We start from the raw sequence: 24,992 nt of genomic DNA, 5'->3' as shown, positions 1-24,992 counted from the left end.
CAAATTTTTCTTTTGTTTCCTTTAGTGCCTGTTCAATATACATATTCAATAACATTGGGGATAAGCTCTCACTCCCTTCTCAACCACTGGTTCCTTCTCGTGCCTCTTGACTCTTACAGCTGCTATCTGGTTTCAGTATGAATTGTAATAGCCTTTCACTCCCTGTATTTTAGCCCTACCACCTTTAGAATTTAAAAGAGATTATTACAGTCAACATAATCAAAAACTTTCTGTAAGTATACAAATACTACAAACATTTGTTTGCCTTTCCTTAACCTATTTCTATGAGAAAATGTAGGGTCAGTATTGCCCCGCATCTTCCTAAATTTCTGTGGAATCGAAACCGATCTTCCTCAAGGTTCCCAAGGATTTTTAGTAGCCCAGGTCTTTTTACCTACTTGATGCTTTGTATCTGCTTGATGCGGCCTTCGCTATTTAATCTCTCAAAGCTACCCATCATTCTTCTATTGTATTCCTTTCCCTTGTAATGAATCGTCCTCCTCTAACATTACCTCTTTTTTTTTTTTTTTTTTTTAAAAAAATAAAATAGGGATAACTGATACCATGCAAACTATTGATTATTGCATAGGTTAAAATTATTTCAGCTGTTTCACTAAAAGAATTCGTATGTTTTGGATATGCTGTATTACATTTCAGGCTAAAATTTATAAAAAAGAAATTAGTGTGTTACAATCGATACATACAATCAGTTGAAATTGCTCTTATTTTAAAAATAATTGAAATTACAAAATTTGTGACATACTTAAAATTCATATTATTAATTGTACAATCTAATACTAATTATAATAATTTGTTTCTGGATTTATTTAATAAGTAATGATATAATTTGGTAAAGGCTCTTCTCCTGCCAAGAAAGTTTGTAAGCTCTTTTACTTTGTAAACTCTTTGGAAATTGTGAGTACTGCAAAATGTAAGTAGTGGTGGGCATGCCTCTGATGGAAACGCACATATTTTGCTAAACTTCTCAACAACAATGTAATTACTGATTTTTTGAATGTGGAAATTGTAAAGTCAGTGTGATTTACAAGAATAGGATAAAATAATAATATATTCATAGCAACAAGCAACTCTTCAACAGTTATTTGTCATCAAGAACATAAGAAATCAAAATTTTCAACTATAAGGATATACTCCTAGACAAGACTTTGAGCCATTGACAACAATGAGATAATCAAGATAAGTAAAAAGTTCTACTTTTGTACATCTTTCCCCTCTCAAAATATTTTTAAACTTTCGTAAATAACAGAGAAATATAATGGTGATGTGTGGGAGGGTAAGATTACACCCTGTTCTTGCCAATAGATCCTTAATGCTCCCTCTGAAACCCTCTGCAACAGTTTATTCAGGTCCCATCTCCTTAAATTCCTACCTTTTTGCAGTTTCTTTAGTTTTAATTTACAGTTCACAACCAATAAATTGTGGTTTTAATCTGCAGCTCATAACCAGTAAAGTGTGGTCAGAGTCCACATCTGCTACTGGAAATGTCTTCCAATTTAAAATCTGGCTCCTAAATCTCTGTCTAACCATTATGTAATCAATCTGAAACCTTCCGGTGTCTCCAAGCCTCTTCGACGTATACAAACTTCTCTCGTGATTCTTAAACCAAGTGTCAGCTATGATTAAATTATGCTCTGTGCAAGATTCTACCAGGCGGCTTCCTCTTTCATTCCGTTCTCTCAGTCCCATTCCCTACTGCTTTTCCTTCTCTTTCTTTCTGTATTATTGAATTCCAGTCTCCCACGACTATTAAATTTCCAGCTCCCTTAACCAACTGATTAATTTTTTTTATCTCATCGCATTTTCCTCAATCTCCTCCTCATCTACGGAACTAGTTGGCATATAAACTTGTACCACTGTGGTGGGTGTAGGCTTCATTTATATCTTGGCTACAATAATGCATTCACTATGCTGTCCATAATAGCCTATCCATTCCTGCATTACCCCTATTTGATTTTGTACTTATAATCATGTATTCACGTCATCATAAATACTCTTACTCCTGCCACCGAATTTCACTAATTCCCACTGTACCTATCTTTAATCTATCCAGTTCCTTTTTTAAATTTTCTAACCTACCTGCCTGATTAAGGGATCTGACATTCCACACTCCAATCTGTAGAATGCGTTTTCTGTTTCTCCTGATAACAACATCCTCCTCAGTAGTCACCACCCATAAATCCAAATGGGGGACTGTTATACCTCCAGAATATTTTAACCAAGAGGATGCCATCATCATTTAACCATACAGAAGAGCTGCATGCTCTAGGGGAGAATTAAGGCTGTAGTACCCCTTGCTTTTAGGTGTTTGCAGAACCAGCACAGCAAATCTGTTTTGGTTGATGATCCAAGTCCATATCAGTCAATCATCCAGACTGTTGCCCCTGAAACTGCTGAAAAGGCTGCTGCCCCCCTTCAGGAACCACACGTTTGTCTGGCCTCTGAACAGATACAGATACCCCTCCATTGTTGTTGCACCTACGGTAAGGCTCTCTGTATCGCTGAGGCATGCAACCATCCCCACCAATGGCAAGGTCCATGGTTCATTATTTTGATATAATTTTCTGAGAATTCAAAATGGCAGCCTTTTCATGGAAAAAAAGGTTTACAAATGTTTGGGAGATTGTTGAACTTGAAAATACATTGTATTCCATACTACATTGAATACGGCGGATGAAAAAAATTGAGGAATTTACAGTTAAAATATTTGTTCATTCTAGAAAAATAAGTTCATAAAGGATTATAAGGTTAATTTTTTTAAGGTTTTGTTCACTATTTTTAGAATTTTTTTGAAAAGAAATAATTATTTATTGTACAATAAATCATCAACTATTTACAATCACTAAAATAAGTACATATAGATTAAATAGATGAGTAGAAAAAGTACAGCACTTCTGGCTCCAGTTTGCAATGTTAAACCATTCTGTATTTCATTTTTGTGGCTTCAGTGTTGCTTGCTGATTCTCATAAAGTTACATATGGGGATACACACTATTCTCAATGGAGCCCAGTGTGACTACACTACTGATGCAAATTAAACAAAACCTAAGTTGAAGCAAGGCCCCGGGAGTAGACAACATTCCATTAGAGCTAGTAATAGCCTTGGGAGAGCCAGCCCTGACCAAACACTACCATCTGGTGTGCAATACGTATGAGTTAGGCAAAATACCTTCAGATTTCAAGAGAAATATAATAAGTCCAACCCCAAAAAAAGCAGGTGTTGACAGGTGTGAAAATTATCGAACTATGAGTTTAATAAGTTAAGGCAGCAAAATACTGAAACAAATTCTTTACAGATGAATGGAAAAACGGGTACAAGGCAATGTTGGGGAAGATCAGTTTGGAACACGTGAGGCAATACTGACTCTATGATTTATTTTAGAAGATAAATTAAGGAAAGCCAAATATACATTTCTAGCATTTGTAGGCTTAGAGAAAGCTTTTGATAATGCTGACTGGAATACCCTCTTTCAAATTCTGAAAGTGGCATGGTAAAATACAGAGAGCAAAAGACTAGTTACAATTTGTACAGAAACCAGATAGCTGTTATAAGAGTCGAGGGGCATGAAAGGGAAGCAGAAGTTGGGATATAAAGGGTGTTCATAAATTTCCATAACAAAGTTCTAGAACTTGTAGAAGGGACTGAGTAGACAATATTTTGAACTGTAACCTAAAGCCAGATGGGCTGATGTCATTTGATGTTCATCTTACCTCTCTGACCTGTCTGAGCCTCATTCATGTGTCTGTGACTGTTTAATGACATCAATAGTGTAAGTCACACTGGGCTCCATTGAGAATAGTGTGTATCCCCATATGCAACTTTATGAGAATCAGCAAGCAACACTGAAGCCACAATAATGAAGTACCGAATGGTTTAGCATTGCAAACTGGAGCCAGAAGTGCTGTACTTTTTCTACTCATCTATTTAATCTACACTCCTGGAAATGGAAAAAAGAACACATTGACACCAGTGTGTCAGACCCACCATACTTGCTCCGGTCACTGCGAGAGGGCTGTACAAGCAATGATCACACGCACGGCACAGCGGACACACCAGGAACCGCGGTGTTGGCCGTCGAATGGCGCTAGCTGCGCAGCATTTGTGCACCGCCGCCGTCAGTGTCAGCCAGTTTGCCGTGGCATACGGAGCTCCATCGCAGTCTTTAACACTGGTAGCATGCCGCGACAGCGTGGACGTGAACCGTATGTGCAGCTGACGGACTTTGAGCGAGGGCGTATAGTGGGCATGCGGGAGGCCGGGTGGACGTACCGCCGAATTGCTCAACACGTGGGGCGTGAGGTCTCCATAGTACATCGATGTTGTCACCAATGGTCGGCGGAAGGTGCACATGCCCGTCGACCAGGGACCGGACCGCAGCGACGCACGGATGCACGCCAAGACCGTAGGATCCTACGCAGTGCCGTAGGGGACCACACCGCCACTTCCCAGCAAATTAGGGACACTGTTGCTCCTGGGGTATCGGCGAGGACCATTCGCAACCGTCTCCATGAAGCTGGGCTACGGTCCCGCACACCGTTAGGCCGTCTTCCGCTCACGCCCCAACATCGTGCAGCCCGCCTCCAGTGGTGTCGCGACAGGCGTGAATGGAGGGACGAATGGAGACGTGTCGTCTTCAGCGATGAGAGTCGCTTCTGCCTTGGTGCCAATGATGGTCGTATGCGTGTTTGGCGCCATGCAGGTGAGCGCCACAATCAGGACTGCATCCGACTGAGGCACACAGGGCCAACATCCGGCATCATGGTGTGGGGAGCGATCTCCTACACTGGCCGTACACCACTGGTGATCGTCGAGGGGACACTGAATACTGCACGGTACATCCAAACCCTCATCGAACCCATCGTTCTACCATTCCTAGACCGGCAGGGGAACTTGCTGTTCCAACAGGACAATGCACGTCCGCATGTATCTCGTGCCACCCAACGTGCTCTAGAAGGTGTAAGTCAACTACCCTGGCCAGCAAGATCTTCGGATCTGTCCCCCATTGAGCATGTTTGGGAGTGGATGAAGCATCATCTCACGCGGTCTGCATGTCCAGCACGAACGCTGCTCCAACTGAGGCGCCAGGTGGAAATGGCATGGCAAGCCGTTCCACAGGACTACATCCAGCATCTCTACGTTCGTCTCCATGGGAGAATAGCAGCCTGCATTGCTGCGAAAGGTGGATATACACTGTACTAGTGCCGACATTGTGCATGCTCTGTTGCCTGTGTCTATGTGCCTGTGGTTCTGTCAGTGTGATCATGTGATGTATCTGACCCCAGGAATGTGTCAATAAAGTTTCCCCTTCCTGGGACAATGAATTCACGGTGTTCTTATTTCAATTTCCAGGAGTGTATATGTACTTATTTGTACTTATTTTAGTGAGTTTAAATTGTTGATGATTTATTGTACAATAAATAATTATTTCTTTTCAAAAAAATTCTAAAAATAGTGAACAAAACTTTTAAAAAATTGTTAGAGCAACATTGTTGATTATACACTTGCAGTATACACTGACATGATCCTTCTGTAGGATGAAGCACACAGTAACAGAAGAGCTGCTTGTTGCCTTTATCAAGATCATTATCTACAACATGTGACTACATTTGATACTCTTTTCACCTCAATTACACAATGGGTTTGAGGAAGGGGTACCTTCACTGTCAGCAGGCATGACTGTGGAACTCAAAGGAGGCACCAAATGCTCGAAGTGGAAGAGTCTATGCTGCATCACATTGAAGGGAACCCATCATGGAGTACACAAGCAGTTTCTTTGTTTATTAATGAGTGGAAATGTAAAACAAGTGATGTATTGGACCACACCTAACATAACAGGCATTCAAATGAAACCCGGTCACTAGTGTAAAGTAACGGTAACAATTTTATTAACTCAAAACTGTAGTTATACACAGTAAACATACTCAAAAATAGTCACCAAAACTGTTTGCACATTTTTCCCAGTGTGACACTAGCCGGTCGATTCCATCCTTGAAGAAGCTAGTAGGCTGCTGGGATCCAGACCTGAACCCAGTCACAAACTTCGTTGTCTGTTGTGAATTGATGTCCGTGAATAGCTTGTTTTAGAGGTCCAAACAAATGAAAGTCACACGGTGAAAGGTCAGGACTGAACGGTGGATGTTCCAACATTTCCCACCAAAACTGCTGCAATGTTGTCTGCACCACATTGGCCGTTTGTGGGTGGGCCTTATCATGCAGGAGGATAATGTCATTGGACAACATGCCTCGGCGTTTCGACCTGATGGCTCATCCATGGCTCTGTAAAGTGGCTTGGTAATGCTGGGCATTGATGGTGGTTCCCCATTCTAGGAACTTGACAGCAGTGGGCCCTTTTGGTCAAAAAAGGACATCATGACCTTACCAGAACTGGTGTGCATGGCCTTTGATTTATTTGGAGGTGGTGCAGGAGCATGTTTCCACTGCTTGCTCTGATGCTTGCTTTCCGGTTCAAAATGGTGACACCATGTTTCATCACCTGTGACAATACGTGACAGAAAACCATATTCCTCCTCACAATAACATTACAGATGACTCAACGACAGTGCCACTATTAGAGTATAGCGCTGTTCAGCAGTCAGTTGGTGGGGAACCCACTGCGCATAGATTTTTCAAAAGTTCAAGTGTTGATGCATTATGGTGCGGGCGGAGCTCACGCTAATACCTAGTAACCAATGTATCTCATCCACGGTGATTCTGCAATTGTCCAAGACTAAAGCATTCACTTCTGCAACCATTTTCGGTGTTATGAAACGATGAGCCTGTCCAAAATAAGCATCTTCTTCCAATGACTTGTGGCCTTCACGGAATCACTTGCACCATTCCACAACATTCAAATGACTCAGACTGTACTCACCATACACATCCTTCATCCATCGATACATTTCATGGCCTCCAACTCCCTTTGCCACCAAAAATCGAATCACTCCTCATTCTTCCTGCTTACTCACTTGCATGTTCGGTAGTGGACAATAACTTGTGTGACCACCTTCTCTTCGGCATAAAATGACATTGGCACTATGCAACATCAAACGGTGCATACACATCAGTCTCTCTACCAGTAGATGGTGCCATGATACCCACAGATACATGGTGCCACCTTAGGTGTAAGCCAAAGGTAGACGCACTGACCAGGTTTCATTTGAATGAACCTCATATATTACTCACTACCAACAGGTTTTCAGGTGGTTGTAGCACGGAAACAGTATGTTTTTGGACATGGGTTCCTATTCAAAATATTATTCACTCATTCCTCTCAATAAGACCTAGAAGCTTGTAACAGGAATTTCCGAGCACCCTGTAGAAATTAGAGTCAGTGGCATTGAGAAACAGCTAATACCGCTAAAATGAAACAAGGCTCTGAGGCCTAGTGAAATCCCTGTCAGATTCTTCAATGAGATAGTCACCATTTTAACTACACTACTGGCCATTAAAATTGCTACACCACAAAGATGATGTGCTACAGATGCGAAATTTAACTGACAGGAAGAAGATGCTGTGATATGCAAATGATTAGCTTTTCAGAGCATTCACACAAGGTTGGCGCCGGTGGCAACACCTTCAATGTGCTGACATGAGGAAAGTTTCCAACTGATTTCTCATACACAAACAGCAGTTGACTGGTGTTGCCTGGTGAAACCTTGTTGTGATGCCTCATGTAGGAGGAGAAATGAGTACCATCACATTTCCAACTTTGATAAAGATCGGATTGTAGCCTATCACAATTGTGGTTTATCATATCGCGACATTGCTGCTCGCAGTGGTCGAGATCCAATGACTGTTAGCAGGATATGGAATCGGTGGGTTCAGGAGGGTAATATGGAATGCCGTGCTCGATCCCAACGGCCTCGTATCACTAGCAGTCGAGATGACAGGCATCTTATCCACATGGCTGTAACGGATCGTGCAGCCACGTCTCGATCCCTGAGTCAACAGATGGGGACGTTTTCAAGACAACAACCATCTGCACCAACAGGTCGACGACGTTTGCAGCAGCATGGACTATCAGCTCGGAGACCATGGCTGCGGTTACCCTTGACGCTGCATCACAGACAGGAGAGCCTGCGATGGTGTACTCAACGACGAACCTGGGTGCACGAATGGCAAAACGTCATTTTTTCGGATGAATCCAAGTTCTGTTTACAGCATCATGATGGTTGCATCCGTGTTTGGCGACATAACGGCAAAGACACACTGGAAGCGTGTATTCGTCATCGCCATACTGGCGTATCACCGGGTGTGATGGTATGGGGTGCCATTGGTTACACGTCTCAGTCACCTCTTGTTCGCATTGACGGCACTTTAAACAGTGGACATTACATTTCAGATGTGTTACGACCCGTGGCTCTACCCTTCATTCGATCCCTGTGAAACCCTACATTTCAGCAGGATAATGCACGACTGCATGTTGCAGGTCCTGTACGGGCCTTTCTAGATACAGAAAATATTCGACTGCTACCCTGGCCAGCTCATTCTCCAGATCTCTCACCAGTTGAAAACGTCTGGTCAATGGTGGCCGAGCAACTGGCTCGTCACAATACGCCAGTCACTACTCTTGATGAACTGTGGTGTTGTGTTGAAGCTGCATGGACAGCTGTACCTGTACACGCTATCCAAGCTCTGCCTGACTCAATGCCCAGGTGTATCAAGGCCGTTATTACGGCCAGAGGTGGTTGTTCTGGGTACTGATTTCTCAGGATCTATGCACCAAAATTGCGTGAAAATGTAATCACATGTCAGTTCTAGTATAATATATTTGTCCAATGAATACCTGTTTATCATCTGCATTTCTTCCTGGTGTAGCAATTTTAATGGCCAGTAGTGTATAATATGTCCCTTGAACAAAAAACTGTGTCCAATGGTTGTAAGAATGCCCAAGTTGAAGGTGTCTACAAGAAGGGTAGGAGAAGTTATCCACAAAACTGCTGCCTAATATCATTAACATCTATCTAACTGTTGTGAAATCTTACAAGGGAACCTCCCCATCGCACCCCCCTCAGATTTAGTTATAAGTTGGCACAGTGGATAGACCTTGAAAAACTGAACACAGATCAATCGAGAAAACAAGAAGAAGTTGTGTGGAACTATGAAAAAAATAAGCAAAATATAGAAACTGAGTAGTCCATGTGCAGGATAGGCAATATAAAGGGTAGTGTCAGTACAGGAGCGCCGTGGTCCCGTGGTTAGCGTGAGCAGCTGCGGAACGAGAGGTCTTGGTTCAAGTCTTACCTCTATTGAAAAATTTTCTTTCTTTATTATCGCAAAGTTTATGATCTGTCCGTTCGTTCATTGACGTCTCTGTTCACTGTAATAAGTTTAGTGTCTGTGTTTTGCGACCGCACCTCAAAACCGTGCGATGTTTAGGTGTAGGGTCCGCATACTACGGCCCAGTTACCTCGCATCGAATGGACGGACGGACAGATAATAACTGTCTGAAAGTAAAAAATTAAACTTTTCACTTGAGGGAAGACTTGAACTAAGGACCTCTAGTTCCACAGGTGCTCATGCTAGCCACGGGACCACGGCGCTCCTGTGCTGACACTACCCTTCATGTTGCCTATCTTGCACATGGACTACCCAGTTTGTAAATTTTGCTTATTTTTTTCATAGTTCCATACAACTTCTTCTTGTTTTCTCGATTGATCTGTGTTCAGTTTTTCAAGGCCTATCCACTGTGCCAACTTATAACTAAATTTGAAGGGGATGCAATGGGGAGGTTTCCTTGTTAGAACATATTCTGAGTTGAAGCACAATGAGGCAAGCCCAAACAGAACAACATTATCTATGGCAACCAGCATGGTTCCAAAACCATCAGTCATACAAAACCACACTCAGGCATTTCTCACATGGCATCCTGAAAGCCATTAATCAATGCAATTAGGAGGATTCTGTATTTCTTGACATCCAAACAGCAGCTGACATAGTACCAGACCAAGGTTTATTATTGAGAGTACAATTACATGAAGTATCAAATGAAAGTAGTGACTGTACTGGATTTTATGGTAGAAAGGACACAACATGTTATCTTGGATGAAGTATCACTGCTAAAAATAGAAGGAACTTCAGTCATTTACCAGGGAAATTCATTGAGACCCTGTTGTTCATATTGTATATTAATGACTTGGAAGAAAATATTAATAATAACTTCCCACAAAATTGTACTTATAAAGTTTCAGGGACCAGTAGTACTTAAAGAATCTAGGAACATGTTGTTCTGCATGTATCAATCCCATGGAGACCACAAAGAGAAGACTGAACTAATTACAGCAATAATAAGGCATTTAAACATTCAAATATGAATGGAATGAGGTGAAACTCTAATAATTGATACAATGGAAATTACCTTCTCCTGTGCACTTCAAAGTGATTTGCAGAATATGTATCTAGATGTAGGTTAAGTTTGAGATCAATTCAGTCACTTGAATATATTACTGTTAAATGTAAGCGACTATTGAATTTGCATTTGAGAAAAGAAGAAGAAATGAAAGGAACTCTTTCCAGAAATATACTTTTGAGCAATTAATTTACAAATATATTCTACTAATCTACAGTACTAACAAAGTAATGGTGACAGTGTGGGATGGGACAGAATTCATAAAATACTGGATAGGTTGAGAAAATGTGGCCATGAAACTGCAGCTTACAGTTCACAGAGTTTTGTTAGAGGACAGTCCATTCCTGTCCATATTGAGAGAGCATCCCAGATGCATCCAGTAATGTTGAAGTCAAGAGGCCTTATGGACTGTGCATGTAATCTCACATCTGCACATTACTTAAACCTTTCTTGATACAATTTTGAAGTGATAGGATGTGGTTAAGTACACAGTTTCCCAATGGAGAACTGTTCAAAATCAAGAACATGGACATGATATTCCTACAGGCCCCTGTATTATTCACTTGAAAGAAACAAAGGTAGTCATACAGTGTACCTATTCAATGTCTGCAATAATTTGCCAAATGAATACATCATCACAGGGCAGAACTGTAGTCTGTCGGTAAGAGTGACATGCTCAACAAAAATGTTCCCACAGATTACAAGAAGGGAAGCCTCATAGCATTACTTTTAAATTACCATATTTATTTTTACTGTCTACTGTTTTGCTACACCACCTTAAACCTATAAATTTCCTAATTGCCCTCATTCATTTAGATTTTGTTTTAACTATTGTTGAAATGTTCCTGTTCTTATTGTGATCTCGAAGGAAGTATTCATGGCCACAGTCCACATGCTTCAGGTGGACTGCAAAGTTTGCTATACAATGTAATTAGATCATCATAGGTGAAAGCAACATTGTTTGGCAGACACCATGTGCTTTTCACAATCCTGTAGTTTGCTAATAGCTGCGAAATGATGCTTACCAGACTTTCTTAGTCTCCTGGGTAACATTAAGTAATTACAACTCTTACTCCACAGATATGAGCACTGTTGCACTCTCATTATTACTCCAGAAACATCTACAGCCATTGGACCAAAATATACTGTAGCTATGGTTCAATTGACTTTTGCCTCTATAGTGAGTGTTCTCATTGATTTTTCTGCCTATTATACAACTATTAATCACTAATGTTCAGAAAAGTTCCAACAATATTATATGAAAATAAAGCTAATCAGCCTAAATAGGCAACAAAGAGAGTATTTCAGTTAGATGTCGTCTGGCCATGTCTTCCATAAATCCATTAGATGCCATTGTTCATCTCGTTAACACAGAAATTACATGCCACTATGATTCTGTCTTTTGTGTTGTCCTTAAACGAAACTTTCTCCTACCAGGGTTACAAATGGCAAGCTATTTCTTCTCTAATCTGCTTTGGAATTTCTGTGCATATACCTCCTACACTTCTTTTATTGCTTCTTCTGAGTATGATAAAGCTATGTACCGGATCAAACCTAGAATCTGTATATGTGGAATCTTCTCTCTCAGTCTGTTTGCCAACTTTATAATCATTTCTCACGTTTTGCAACCTTGACTTGCCATTATGTTATCTGCTCAGATTTTCTCTGTTCTGTACTTTCTTCAAAGCTTCTGCTTCTGAAGAAAGTGTAAAGGTTTAAAATTTAGAAATATAATTTTTACCTCTGAAATTATGATAGCTTTGGTATCACCTCAAAGTGCTTAACCTTAAGAGACCAAGCCTCTGGATTCAATACAAGGCCATTCTACTTCCTTATTTCTATCTTTTTACATTGTTAACCATCCATGAAATGTACTAGGATACGTGAAAACTGTATATAAATATTTAATATTCAGAAATTGTCTCTGGGTTTATTATACTAGATATATAAACACTGTTAAACGTATCACATTATAAAGAAAGACTATTTACCTAACACTCCTTTTGTCCTCTGGAAATATATCAGCGATGTAACTGTTGGAACCTGCCAGTACTGAAATAAAGCCGCCACTCAAACCAAGAGGAATGGATGCAGGAAGGAAGTACTCTGGTGCCAAGTCTTTCTTCATTGACAATGCACCATAAATGATGTATGTAATACTATAGCCTGAAAAACAGTAATTAAGTTGCAGCATGCTTCTGTGAATATGTATACAGATAGCAAAGAATGGCATAGATCTCTTACAAAACAGTTATTATCACACTTAAAAGTTTCAATGTTTGTATTATGTTTTCAAAAATTATTCTTTCATATCTTTACAGTCACGTATTTAACCTGCAGTGTGTAAAATAGCAATTACTGCAGACAGACTCCTTTAAAAGTAGGGAATGAAAAGCTGTGCCTGGTTTTTGGATTGGGATAATTTGGCAGAGAGAGTAAGTTGCAAGTTTGTTAGTTGCCAGAATAAGTGCCACTGAAATATTAAAAAGAGCTTAATGTGTAACAAATTTGATGTATATCATGATCAAGTGTGTACTGCGTGTTTTATTATAAAAAAAAGTTTCTGAAAGAAAAAACACTGTGGTGCAAAATTGAAATTGTATATGGAACAAGCACATCATTGTACAAACCGTGAGAGCAGAGATCTCAACTTTGCTACTGCAGGACATGTGCTGTAAAGGGTATAATGTGGATATTCTGTAAAACTATGTATCATTTTACATGAGTAAATGTACATCTGAGATGGAAACAACGGTGTTGCAAGAGTTGTAATGTATATGGCCCTGGGCAAAACAATAATGAAAGACTGCAAAGACGAAATCATTTCCATGCTGTTAGAAGATATTAATGCTTTAAAATATAAATATGACAATCTCAAGTAACAAAACAGTGAATATGATAATAAAAGAAACAGTGAATTGTTATTAGCTACTAATACTATGCCTTGGAGCAACAAATGTTATGGCACATGTAAAAAATGCAGGAAAACCATTAAAAGTGGTATTGTATGTGTGAAGTGTGAGTCAAAATTTCACTTTCAATGTGCAAAGATAGACTCCTTGATGAAAGGAAATGAGAACTTTACAAAAACATCAAAGTGCAATATATGTACTGATATAATAAATAGGCCAACAAATATTCCTATAACAAACAAATTTGAAGTGCTTAGTGTCAATAATGACAATGATGCTTTTGCAGGACACACTGAACATTACCAAATACCAAGTGTTTCAATAACTATTCTCAGGAAGACTACCATTTCCAAACATCAACATGAAGATATAAAAATTTCACGTGGTGCTGTTCCTGTTCCTGAAAACATCTGCAAACATGGTTCAGATTGTAACTGCCTGAGAAAGCTTGTAATTTTTGCTGACAGCCACGGATGAGGGATTGCCTCTTGAGCAAATGAAGTAGTGGAAACTGTGAAGGCAACAGGCTTTGTCAAGCCTGGGGCATTGCTGTCTCAAGTATCAAAGTACGTTCATTCGGAGCATTATGTTGTAATGTTTGGTGGCTCAAACGATGTATACCAGAATGAAACTTCAATAGCCTACCAAGAACTAAAGAAGTACTTTAGTTATCTGGCCAGACAAATGTTATATATGTCAACATTATACACTGATATGATTTACTGCCCTGGTCATGTGTGAACAAAGAGATCAGCACTGCAAATGAACAGCTCTCAAACACATACAGTCAGTTTGCAAATGTGAATGTTCTAGACATCAGCAGCATTGGTCAAAGATCACATGTGGCCTTCATTTGAACGGCCTTGTGTAAAAGTTCGTAACTCAATAAACAGTCGAAACAATCACATGTAATTCTCTCATGTCAGATGCAAGAAAAGTTACACACACACACACACACACACACACACACACACACAAATCTTGTATCTCCCACTACAAAAAGAGGAATAGTGATTGTTTGCCACTGTAGCCTGTTTCTATAGTAGTTAACACTTAAAGAAAGCCATTTTTAGATTAGAGGATAGGGAGGTTACAGAGTAAATGCTGTACCCTTTAATAATAGTTTAGCTCATGTCGAATCTAACATTATGAAATCTGTAAGAAGTACAACAGAATACCTGAATAGCCTAAAGATATTTCATCAAAATACAAGAGACCTTTTAAATAAAGAAGAGGAACTACTGCTTTCTCTTCAAGAAACAGCTGACACTGATGAAGCCATTGCTGATGTGTTCTGCCTAATTGAACAACAACTGGAAGATATAGAAATCAGTCAAATACAATTAAGTAGTTGTAGAATTGTTTCTCACTACTGCTAGACCAACTTAAGGAAAGGTGGCATGGCAATTTATATGCACCATACTCTTAGATCACAAACCACAGATGTAGCTCAGTAACATATCGAACATTTTGAATGCTGCGCTGTCAAATTAGAACTGGAAACTCAGTTCCTCATAATAATTTCAATTTACGGGGCATATGTGGGAAACATTAAAATGTTCCTCTTGCAGCTAGAATTAGTTCTCACAAAACTTTATAGGAATAACAGTCAGATTATAGTACATGGCAATTTTAACATTCATTTTCTTTCAAATAACAACAGCCATAAACAACTGAAATCATTCTCAACTCTCAACCTACTCCTGATGGTTTCATTCCCAACAAAATTACACGGCTACAGCAAGAGCTTGATAGATAATCTGTTACTAGATCCCACAAATTACAATGATGTAAAAACAAGAGCCATATCTGATCACAATGCTCAATTAACAACCTTAAAACTGGCCAGTAGGAAAACAAAAAATGATCACACCCAGGTTAAACATATTAGAACAATAAATATGGAATCTACTAGCTTGTTTAGAAACAGTTTACATCATCAACAGTGGGAGGAAGTGTACCAGGCAGTTACAATAAATGAGAAATTCAGTTAATTCCTGGACTTACTTCTCAAACATTTTGATACCTGCTTTCAGCAAAGACAGGTTAAAATGAAATCAATCTGTTGTGGGAGGAAAGAGTGATAATAGCTGGCGTCAAAATATCAAAAAGAGAGACTGGTATATAGAACAAAGGGGTAGTACAAACCTAGCAGTGAAACTACATTACAAAAAATACTGTAAAATTCTAACATGTGTATTCAGAAAGGCCAAACAAGTGCATTAAGCAGAAAAAAATCAGCAAGTCAAACAATAAAGTAAAAACTATATGGAACACCATAAAAAGTGAGTCAAACAGGAACATAAGTCTGAAGAAGCAGGGTCTCCACACGGATAATCAAAAAGTTGCAGAATATGACATTAAAAACTTTTTTCTCACTGTAGTTGAAAGAACAAGGACCCTCACAGAAGTCACAGAGCTAATAAATCACATGCAAATCACACCAAATACAGCACTTTATTTCAAAAGCAAAACTACTAAACAAATTGAAAAAATTGTAAAATTACTTAAAAGTCTGGATCTTTTGGATATGATGGAATATCAAATAGGATTCTAAAATCATGTGCAGGCTTAATCAGTCACATATTTTGCTATTTGTGTAACCAGTCAATGAAAACTGGGACACTTCCAGACAAACTGAAACATGCAATAGTGATGTCCATCCACAAAAGTGGCCAATTAATGGCCTATCTCATTGCTGCCAGCGTTGTCAAAGATGTCTGAGAGAGCAGTTTATGATATGATTTATGACCATATGACACAAAATGGCTTACTGGCATCTACACAGTTTGGCTTTTGTTAGGGATTCTCCAGAGAGAGAGAGAGAGAGAGAGAGAGAGAGAGAGAGAGAGAGAGAGAGAGAGCTATATTTAGTCTATCAGATGAATCTCTAGGTGACTTAAATCTCTTAAATCTCAGAAGATATCCAGTGGGGATATTCTGTGACTTTGCTAAAGCTTTTGACTGTGTAGATCATAATACATTGTTAAATAAGCTTCCACACTATGGCATCAAAGGCAAACCTTTAACATGGCTAGAGTGTTAACTACACAAAAGGAAGCAAAGACTTATCTTAATAGAGACAGGTTTAATAGTTAACTCAGACTGTGGAAATGTAAAATACAGGGTCCCCCAGGGCTCGATCCTTGGGCCACCAATTTTCCTGATCAACATTAGTGATCTACCAGTTACAATTAATGACAGAGAAAAAATAGTCACATTTGCAGATGATACGAGTATTCTGATCAAGAGTCCCTACTCCACAATGCAGAATACCACCTTGACAGTCACTAACCAAGTACACAAATGGTTCACAGCAAATAGCCTAAGCGTAAATTTTTCAAAAACTAATATTATACAGTTTCAGACACTAAATAAAAAACTCCAAGTTCCTGAAATGGAGATCAACAGCCAAAAAATCTATAAAACCTTACATACAAAATTCCTAGACATCCAAACAGACAGCCAGCTAAGATGAACAGAGAAAATTGATTGGCTGGTCAAAAAACCTAACACAGCATGTTTTGCCCCTGAGAGCTGTTTCTGACCTTGTTAACACAGAAATATTGCTTTTCTCATATTTTACATATTTTCATTCTATACTCTCCTATGGCATTATCTTCTGGGGAAATGCTACAGTCGTTGAAAGAGTCTTCAAATCTCAAAAACAAGCAGTGAGGTTGATGTGTAGGGTCTCTAACAGAACATTCTGCAGAGATCTCTTTAAGACTCTCAAGCTATTTACTGTTACAAATCTGCATATACATTTTAAAAAAAGGTCTCTGTCTTCAGGTCATGAGTGGCCTACGCGGACCATCCGACCACCGTGGCATCCTCAGAGGAGGGTGTGGATAGGAGGAGCGTGAGGGTCAGCACACAACTCTCCCGGTCGTTATGATGGTATTCTTGACCGAAGCCACTACTATTCAGTCGAGTAGCTCCTCAATTGGCATCACGAGGCTGAGTGCACCCCAAGAAATGGAAAAATATATCTAAAAACAAAGATGATGTAACTTACCAAACGAAAGCATTTTAAGAGAGAGGGTAAGGAGTCATTCCAATCCCGGGAGTGGAAAGACTTACCTTAGGGGGAAAGGACAGGTAAACACTCACGCACACACACTCATATCCATCCGCACATATACAGACACAGGCAGACAAATGTAAATGCAAAGAGGTTGGGCAGAGATGTCAGTCAAGGCGGAAGTACAGAGGCAAAGATGTTGTAGAATGACAGGTGAGGTACGAGCAGCAGCAACTTGAAATTAGTGGGGGTTGAGGCCTGGTGGGTAACGGCAAGAGAGAATATATTGAAGGGCAAGTTCCCATCTCCAGAGTTCTGATAGGTTGGTGTCAGTGGAAAGTATTCAGATGACCCAGACGGTGTAACACTGTGCCAAGATGTGCTGGCCGTGCACCAAGGCATGTTTAGCCACAGGGTGATCCTCATTACCAACAAACACTGTCTGCCTGTGTCTGTTCATGCAAATGGATAGTTTGTTGCTGGTCATTCCCACATAGAAGGCTTCACTTCCTCATCCCCTCATACCCAGAACTTCCCAAGGAAGAACCCCAAAAGTGCCCCACTTGTGACAGGATACTTTCTGGGACTGGATCAGACTCTGAATGTGGCTCTCCAGCAGGGACATGACTTCTTCAAATCCTGCCCTGAAATGAGATCCATCCTTCATGAAATCCTCCCCACTCCACCAAGAGTGTCTTTCCGCCATCCACCTAACCTTCGTAACCTCTTGGTTCATCCCTATGAAATCCCCAAACCACCTTCCCGACCCTCTGGCTCCTACCCTTGTAACTGCCCCCGGTGTAAGACCTGTCCCATGCACCCTCCCACCACCACCTACTCCAGTCCTGTAGGTGTACAGGATCAAAGGCACAGCCACGTGTGAAAGCACCCACATGATTTACCAACTGACATGCCTACACTGTGAAGGCTTCTATGTGGGAATGATCAGCAGCAAACTGTCCATTCGCATGAGCGGACACAGGCAGACAGTGTTTGTTGGTAATGAGGATCACCCTGTGGCTAAACATGCCTTGGTGCACGGCCAGCACATCTTGGCACAGTGTTACACCGTCTGGGTCATCTGAATACTTTCCACTGACACCAACATGTCTACTACCATTTATTATACTCTATTAACTATTCACCTGAACTTACTTGTGTGATGAAGATAAAAATTTTTTGTTTTAGTTTAAATCATAATGACAAAATGTAAATTTCATTATTTATATGTGACACTGGAATAAAAATGTGTACTTCCATTCATTCTGCTATTTTAAACATTAATTTGGACTTATACGAGTAAAATGCAGGTTTTAATATTGTCCACAGTCAATTGTTCATAGAAAATAAGTATTTGCATGATATATAAAATGCTCACATAATTTTGTATTATTTCACTTAACATGTCTATGTTACTACTACACCCTTTGTCCAATATGTAACCAACAGGACCAAATAAAAAATCAAATCAAATAAATTGGAGCAGTAAGTTCCTTCCTTAGGGAGAAAACAATGATAGATTGAAGTAGGGTGGAAAGGATGGGTAATCACTCAGACCCCGGGATGGGAGAGATCCACCTGTTGCAAAAGTGAGGAAAGACAGAGTTCACTTGGATTTGAGCTCACTGAACAATATTTTTATGTAAACATTCCTGATCACTTTTTAAAACTACATTATTGCCATTTTATCTAAGGAAGGGTACCCAACTGTTGTTGCACACATTTTGAATCTATATAGTGTGTTGAATAACCAATATTGAAATATCAAACAATGGAAACTCCAGTTTAGAATACCGATGATTATAAAAAGAATAGATCACCACTCACTGAAAAGATGACACACTGAGTTGCAGACATGTACAACAAAAAGTTTGTTACATGCTATCAGCCAAAGCCTTCTTCAAAAATGAAAGGAACACATACACATGTTCACACAAACAGGCACACCTAACACACACATGACTGCCATTTTTGGTCACTCAGCAGTTGGGCTAGAGTAGCCAGAGATGGTGGTCATGTGTGCCTGAAGTGTGCCTGCTTGTGTGAATGTGTGTGTGTTTTCCTTTCTTTTTTGAAGAAGACTTTGCCTGAAAGCTTAGTGAGTAACAGTCTCTTTGTTGTGCCTTTTTGCAACTAAAAGTGTCATCTTTACAGTGAGTAGCAATCTATCCTTTTCATAACTTCAGTATCGAAATGTGAATATGATGCAAATTAGAGCTGCTATGGGCAAGAAATGTAGGAGCTGTCAAATGTAGACTATGAGTACACTTAGAGACAGGAAGCCTCATGCAGATTGGTCCAGATGTGGCTGAATACTGTAGGTGGATGAGCAATTGCATTCAGTAATGGAAATTTGTACTTTAAAAGATATTGTTCAGATTTGTAGCATTCATGTACAATTCCATGTTGTTTTTGCATTCCAGTGAACTGATCACATACCTCATTACTTATTCTTTCTTGTAGCACCTTCCTGTTGCTGTCATGTTATTTCAGCATCTTTATGACATTTTGCAAAACTGTCTTGCTTTTTATTTGTCTTTCTTTTGACATTACAGTAGCGAATTTGACACAAGGGGACATGTCTAGGGCTACTCCAGAAAAGCATCACTGTGGAGGATCATTACCTCTTGGCTGCTTCGTCCAGATTCTGTAGGTATTCGCCATATAACCTTCAGCAGATTCTTTTGTATTCTTCTTTGGTGGTGATGGACAATATGAGGAACCACAGCTATTGTCACTGACATGTTATGTTGAACCATTTTCTGATGTCAGCCCATTTTCTAGCTATATCTCTGGATCATCCTCAAAATCACTCTTAGTATCATCTTCATTGGTGACTTTTTTTACCTTCCATAAGGGTTCTATGTTCTTCAACAACAATATCTTCATCAAATAGCCTTTTTTCAAATATACAAAGGGCATTCAAAAAGTTTTGCACAATCACGTCTAATTTTTTGCAGGAGGAGAATGAAACTTTTTGTGGACATACTTGGAACATTTAGCTATAAGTTGGTGTATAAAAGTATTTTCTTTTATTTACAAGTGAGCCATAATGGACCATGAAGTAGATGTCAGGTTGCAACCACGTTGGTGATGGAATTCCTCTTCAAGATCGGTGATGACTCTGCCACATTAATTCACAGGAAATTTCTCCCTGTTTATGGGGAGGACACAGTGGATTGCAGCAGTATCCAGTGATGGTTGCAGAGGTTTAAAGAAGGTGATTTATCTCTAGTGGACAATCCACCATGCGGTAGACCATCGACGGCAGTGAGTGATGTGAATAAGGAGACCATTGATCAAATCATCCAAAATGACAGATGTGTGATGATATGACAGCTTGCTGGAATGACTCGTTTGTCATTGGGTAGTGTGGTATCACTGGTACAGTCACTAGGATAAAGAAAAATCTGTGCATGTTGGGTGCCTAGTTTATTGACAAGAGAAATGAAAACAATGAGGAAGAATGTGTGCGAGGTTCTCATGAAGACCTTTACTGAAGAGTGGAAACAGTGCTTTAACAGAGTCATTACCCAGCATGAAACATGGCTGTTTTTGTCTGAACCTGAGAACAAAACCCAATCCATGGAGTGGAGTCATCTAGGTTCCCCTCAGAAAAAGAAACCAAGACTGTCATGAACAGCAGGCTGGAAGGTGATGGCCTCCTTCTTCTGGGGTCAGTGTGGTGTCATTTTCATTGAGTTTTTGGAACCTGGCTCCACAATTAACCAGGATTGTTACTGTTTGTGAATGCACAAGCTGTGATGTGCCATCAAGGCCCACAGACCACAGCTTCAGACTACACAATGACAATGCCAAACCCCATACAGCCCTTATGATGCAGGAAAAAATCAGGAAAATGGCTTGGAAAATTATTCCTTATCCTCCCTACAGTCTGGACTTGGCTCCATTTGATTTTTACCTCTATGGTCATCTAAAGGCTCACCTGCACAGTAAAACATTTGATAGTGAGAAGGACTTTATTTCCTGTGTCAAGCGATGGTGTAAAAGTCAATCCCCAGAATTTTACCAAAGTGCGTTTACGTCATGGAAAGAACGTTGGGCCTGTGGGAGTGACAAGTCGATAGTCGACAAGACACTGAGAGATTCTCTTTATAAGCGGGGTTCTTTGGAGGACACGACGAGTGTTCATTTTCCCGCGTTAACGTATGTATGAAGTGTGTTTGTGCGGTACAATAAAGGTGGTCGTTCACAGTATAAATTCCACACAAGTGTTTTCCTTTATGTAGTGAAATTACCCGTACAGGCCAAATGTGTCACAGCTGATGGAGGCTACATTGAGTAGGCTTAATGTTTAGCTAAATGTTCCAAGTATGTTCACAAAACATTTCATTCTCCTCCTGCAAAAAATAAAAAAAAAATAGAGACAAATGTGCAAAACTTTTTGAATGCCCTTTGTATATTTGAAAACTATGCAATCTGCCCTAGCTGGCCTTTACCCAAAATACCGAAGAGATCCACCAACAACTTAACGACCACAGCCTATGCATCTAACACATAGTATTCACTCTAATATGTAACTAACAGATCAGTTCTGCATCTACTCCCATCCTTGTGCTCCCTACTTCCCTCTCCCTTTTTCCATTTCCAACGGTCCATAGCATGTCAAATTGCACCAAACGTCTTTTTTTTTTATATGCTGAAAAATAAATAAATTGGTCTCATTCAAAAGTTAGTGACAACTATGGGTACCTTTCCTTAAAATTAATTTTTCAAAAGTAAATTAATTTTATTCTTGATCTTTGACTATTGTTCCAGCTTTTAATTTACATTTCAAGATAAATCAGTTATGATGAATATATGCATAGCAGTTAAAAAAACTGAAATCTTTGTGTAGAGTACTGGTAATATGAATATAACTACCAAACTTAATGGATATGAAATAACAATAAAAGTAAAAATCAATAACACACATATTACCAATCATGGGACACATCAGAAGTGGTAGCCGTCCACCCCTATCACTCCATGGCCCAATGAATACAGTCATTATGGCAGGCACTAGGTTTTCAAGTAGGGCCTTTGCTGTAAGCAAATTGGCAACTTGTGGTTGAATCATGTTCTTTTCAGTATCATTTAGTGACATACAGTGATCCTGTGAAAGACCTAGTTCTTTCTGGCAAACACGGTCTAACAATAGTTTCTGTGTCACAGTACTGGTTAGTGCACTTGCCAAAAAGGTCATGAAAACAGCAGGTTCCACTGCCAGTAATGGTATGCTGCTTCTCCCTGTCAATATATGAACAGAAATTAAATGTCAGTGCTATACTAATGAATTAGAAAAGTGGACATATCAGTGGATACTCAGAGTAGTTGCAAGAAAACATTTAAACATCATGTTTCCACAGTTTTTCACAGCAGCATGCCTGAATAAACTCTTCTCGGTTTACAGGCTGTATCATTGAATAAAACACTCAAGCTTCTGAAGGCCTTAAGTTTCTACAGCCCCACAACATCTGCCAGTATTGAATATTGTTAGTGGAACACAGCAATGCATTAGGAATCTCTCTCACAACACAGCTGACGAGGTCAGGTTAATTACCAGCCAAATTATGTCAAAAGCTAAGTCACCAAAATCTGATATTAGCCAGAAGGAATGACATGGTTTACACTTGTTATGTGAGTGTGAGGTCTTGGTTGTTTTGCTAGGTGATAAAGGAAATGCCATATTGGTTCTCATCACTGAAGACCTGACCTTAAGGTGCTACATTTATTAGAAGATAATACATACTAGAAGCTGATTTGTGATCTGACACAGGCCATTATCAGAAAGACAGGGGCATTATTAAAAGACTCTGGCATAACACATGAAGTGCTGAAGAAATTAGTGCCTTGTGCCACCAACCTACGAGGATTTATAGATTGTTGAAGATACACAAAGAAAATGTCCCTCTTAGGCCCACTGTTATTGCACCCACAATGGGACATTGTGGACACGATGTATGAAATTCACAGACATTTGTTGAGCCACTCAAGAAAATGAAGACAAGTCAAAATGACATAATGGGTGGTCTGGACATAGTGCCATTTTTGATGAGGGTGCCAACAGTACAAGACAAGCTGGATCTTTTGGCCCATCGGTTTCCAACTGGGATTGTCACGATGTTTGACATGACACAATTTCAGAGGCTTTTATATACCGGGTGATTAAAAAGTCAGCATAAATTTGAAAACTTAATAAACCATGGAATAATGTAGATAGAGAGGTAAAAGTTGACACACATGCTTGGAATGACATGGGGTTTTATTAGGGGGGGGAAAAAAGTTCACAAAATGTCTGACAGATGGCGCTGGACAGCAAAACGTCAGTGACTGCGCATGACAATCATGTATAAAAGGAGCTGTAATGAGAGAGAGAATCAGATGGGCCAGCAGTCGCAGCATGTTGACGTTACCTGAAAAGGCGCTTTTACTGAAGCTGTATTATCGGAATGGGGAATGTGCTAGTTCAGCGTTATGTTCCTATCGCCATAGGAAGGGGATTCAAATGGGTAAAGGTCCGTTGACAAATGCAGCTGTGGTGAGAATGATTTCGAAGTTCGAAGCCATGGGTTGTTTAGACGATAGACACTGTAGTGGCCAACTGAGCACAAGACGTAATGCTGCTGAGACAGTTCAGGAAAAAATGGAGACTGTAGTGGGTTCGTCTATGCACAGGGAAGTCAGCGCTCGTGCAGTCGCCTGTCGCACCGGCATTCCATACACTAGTGTTTGGTTGGCACTTAGGCGTACCCTCCGATGCTGTCTGTACAAAATCCATCGGCATCATGAACTGTTACCTGGCGATTTAGTGAAGTGGAGGGCATTTGCGGTGTGCTCGTTTCAAAAGATGGATGAAGATGACGATTGGTTGAGTAACATGTTGTGGACCGACAAAGCTCATTTCACGCTCAGAGGGTCTGTCAACGCCCACAACTGCAGAATTTTGGCTACCGAAAATCCTAGAACTGTTGTGGAAACTCCATTGCATGACGAGAAAGTCATGGTATGGGTTGGATTTATCACATCTACTGTTATTGGGCATTTTTTCTTCGAGGAAATGCGTGATTCTGGTTTTGTAACTTCTACCGTGACGGGTGAGAGGTACGCCGATATGTTACAGAATCGCATCATCCCCAGCCCAGGTGATAAACACCTGCTGGAACATACGATGTTTATGCAGGATAGTGCTCCATCTCATAATGCTAGATGCGTGAAAGGTCTCTTGCGCGCGTCGTTTGGTGATGATCGTGTGCTCAGCCACCACTTTCGTCATGCTTGGCCTCCCAGGTCCCCAGACCTCAGACCATGCGATTATTGGCTTTGGGGTTACCTGAAGTCGCAAGTGTATCGTGATTTTTTGAACTTTTGTATATTTTTGGTTCTAATAAAACCCCATGTCATTCCAAGCATGTGTGTCAATTTGTATCTCTCTATCTACATTATTCCATGATTTTTTCAGTTTTCAAATTTATAATGACTTTTTGATCACCCGGTATATGGGCTCACTTTGGCTCAAGTTTTAACCTGCCACTTCAGTCTATGTACATAAAATCATACCTGTATGAGACCCAGTAAAGTCTCCAAAATTGTGTCATTTCACTGAACTTGGGTTTTCAGATTGCATCAACCATTTACATCCAACGCTGAGGTGCTATTCAAGAACATGGAGAGCCTTGACAATTCAGT

At 40.0% G+C, this 24,992-nt stretch overlaps 1 protein-coding gene across 2 annotated transcripts in view; it reads right to left on the bottom strand.

Annotated features, from left to right (window-relative positions):
• The window catches only part of LOC126418537 (proton-coupled folate transporter-like), a 158,755-nt gene that overhangs the window by 94,275 nt on the left and 39,488 nt on the right, over positions 1 to 24,992 (bottom strand). For both annotated transcript variants that reach the window (XM_050085349.1, XM_050085350.1), the window contains exons 3-4: positions 22,245 to 22,553; positions 12,359 to 12,533 (exon numbers count right to left, since the gene is read on the bottom strand). In XM_050085349.1, the coding sequence (XP_049941306.1) occupies positions 12,359 to 12,533; positions 22,245 to 22,553 (484 nt within the window). The remainder of the gene's footprint in view (positions 1 to 12,358; positions 12,534 to 22,244; positions 22,554 to 24,992) is intronic.

The sequence above is a fragment of the Schistocerca serialis genome, chromosome 9 (assembly GCF_023864345.2).
Source record: "Schistocerca serialis cubense isolate TAMUIC-IGC-003099 chromosome 9, iqSchSeri2.2, whole genome shotgun sequence".
Classification (NCBI taxonomy): domain Eukaryota; kingdom Metazoa; phylum Arthropoda; class Insecta; order Orthoptera; family Acrididae; genus Schistocerca; species Schistocerca serialis.
This window is presented reverse-complemented; position numbering and strand designations above follow the sequence as displayed.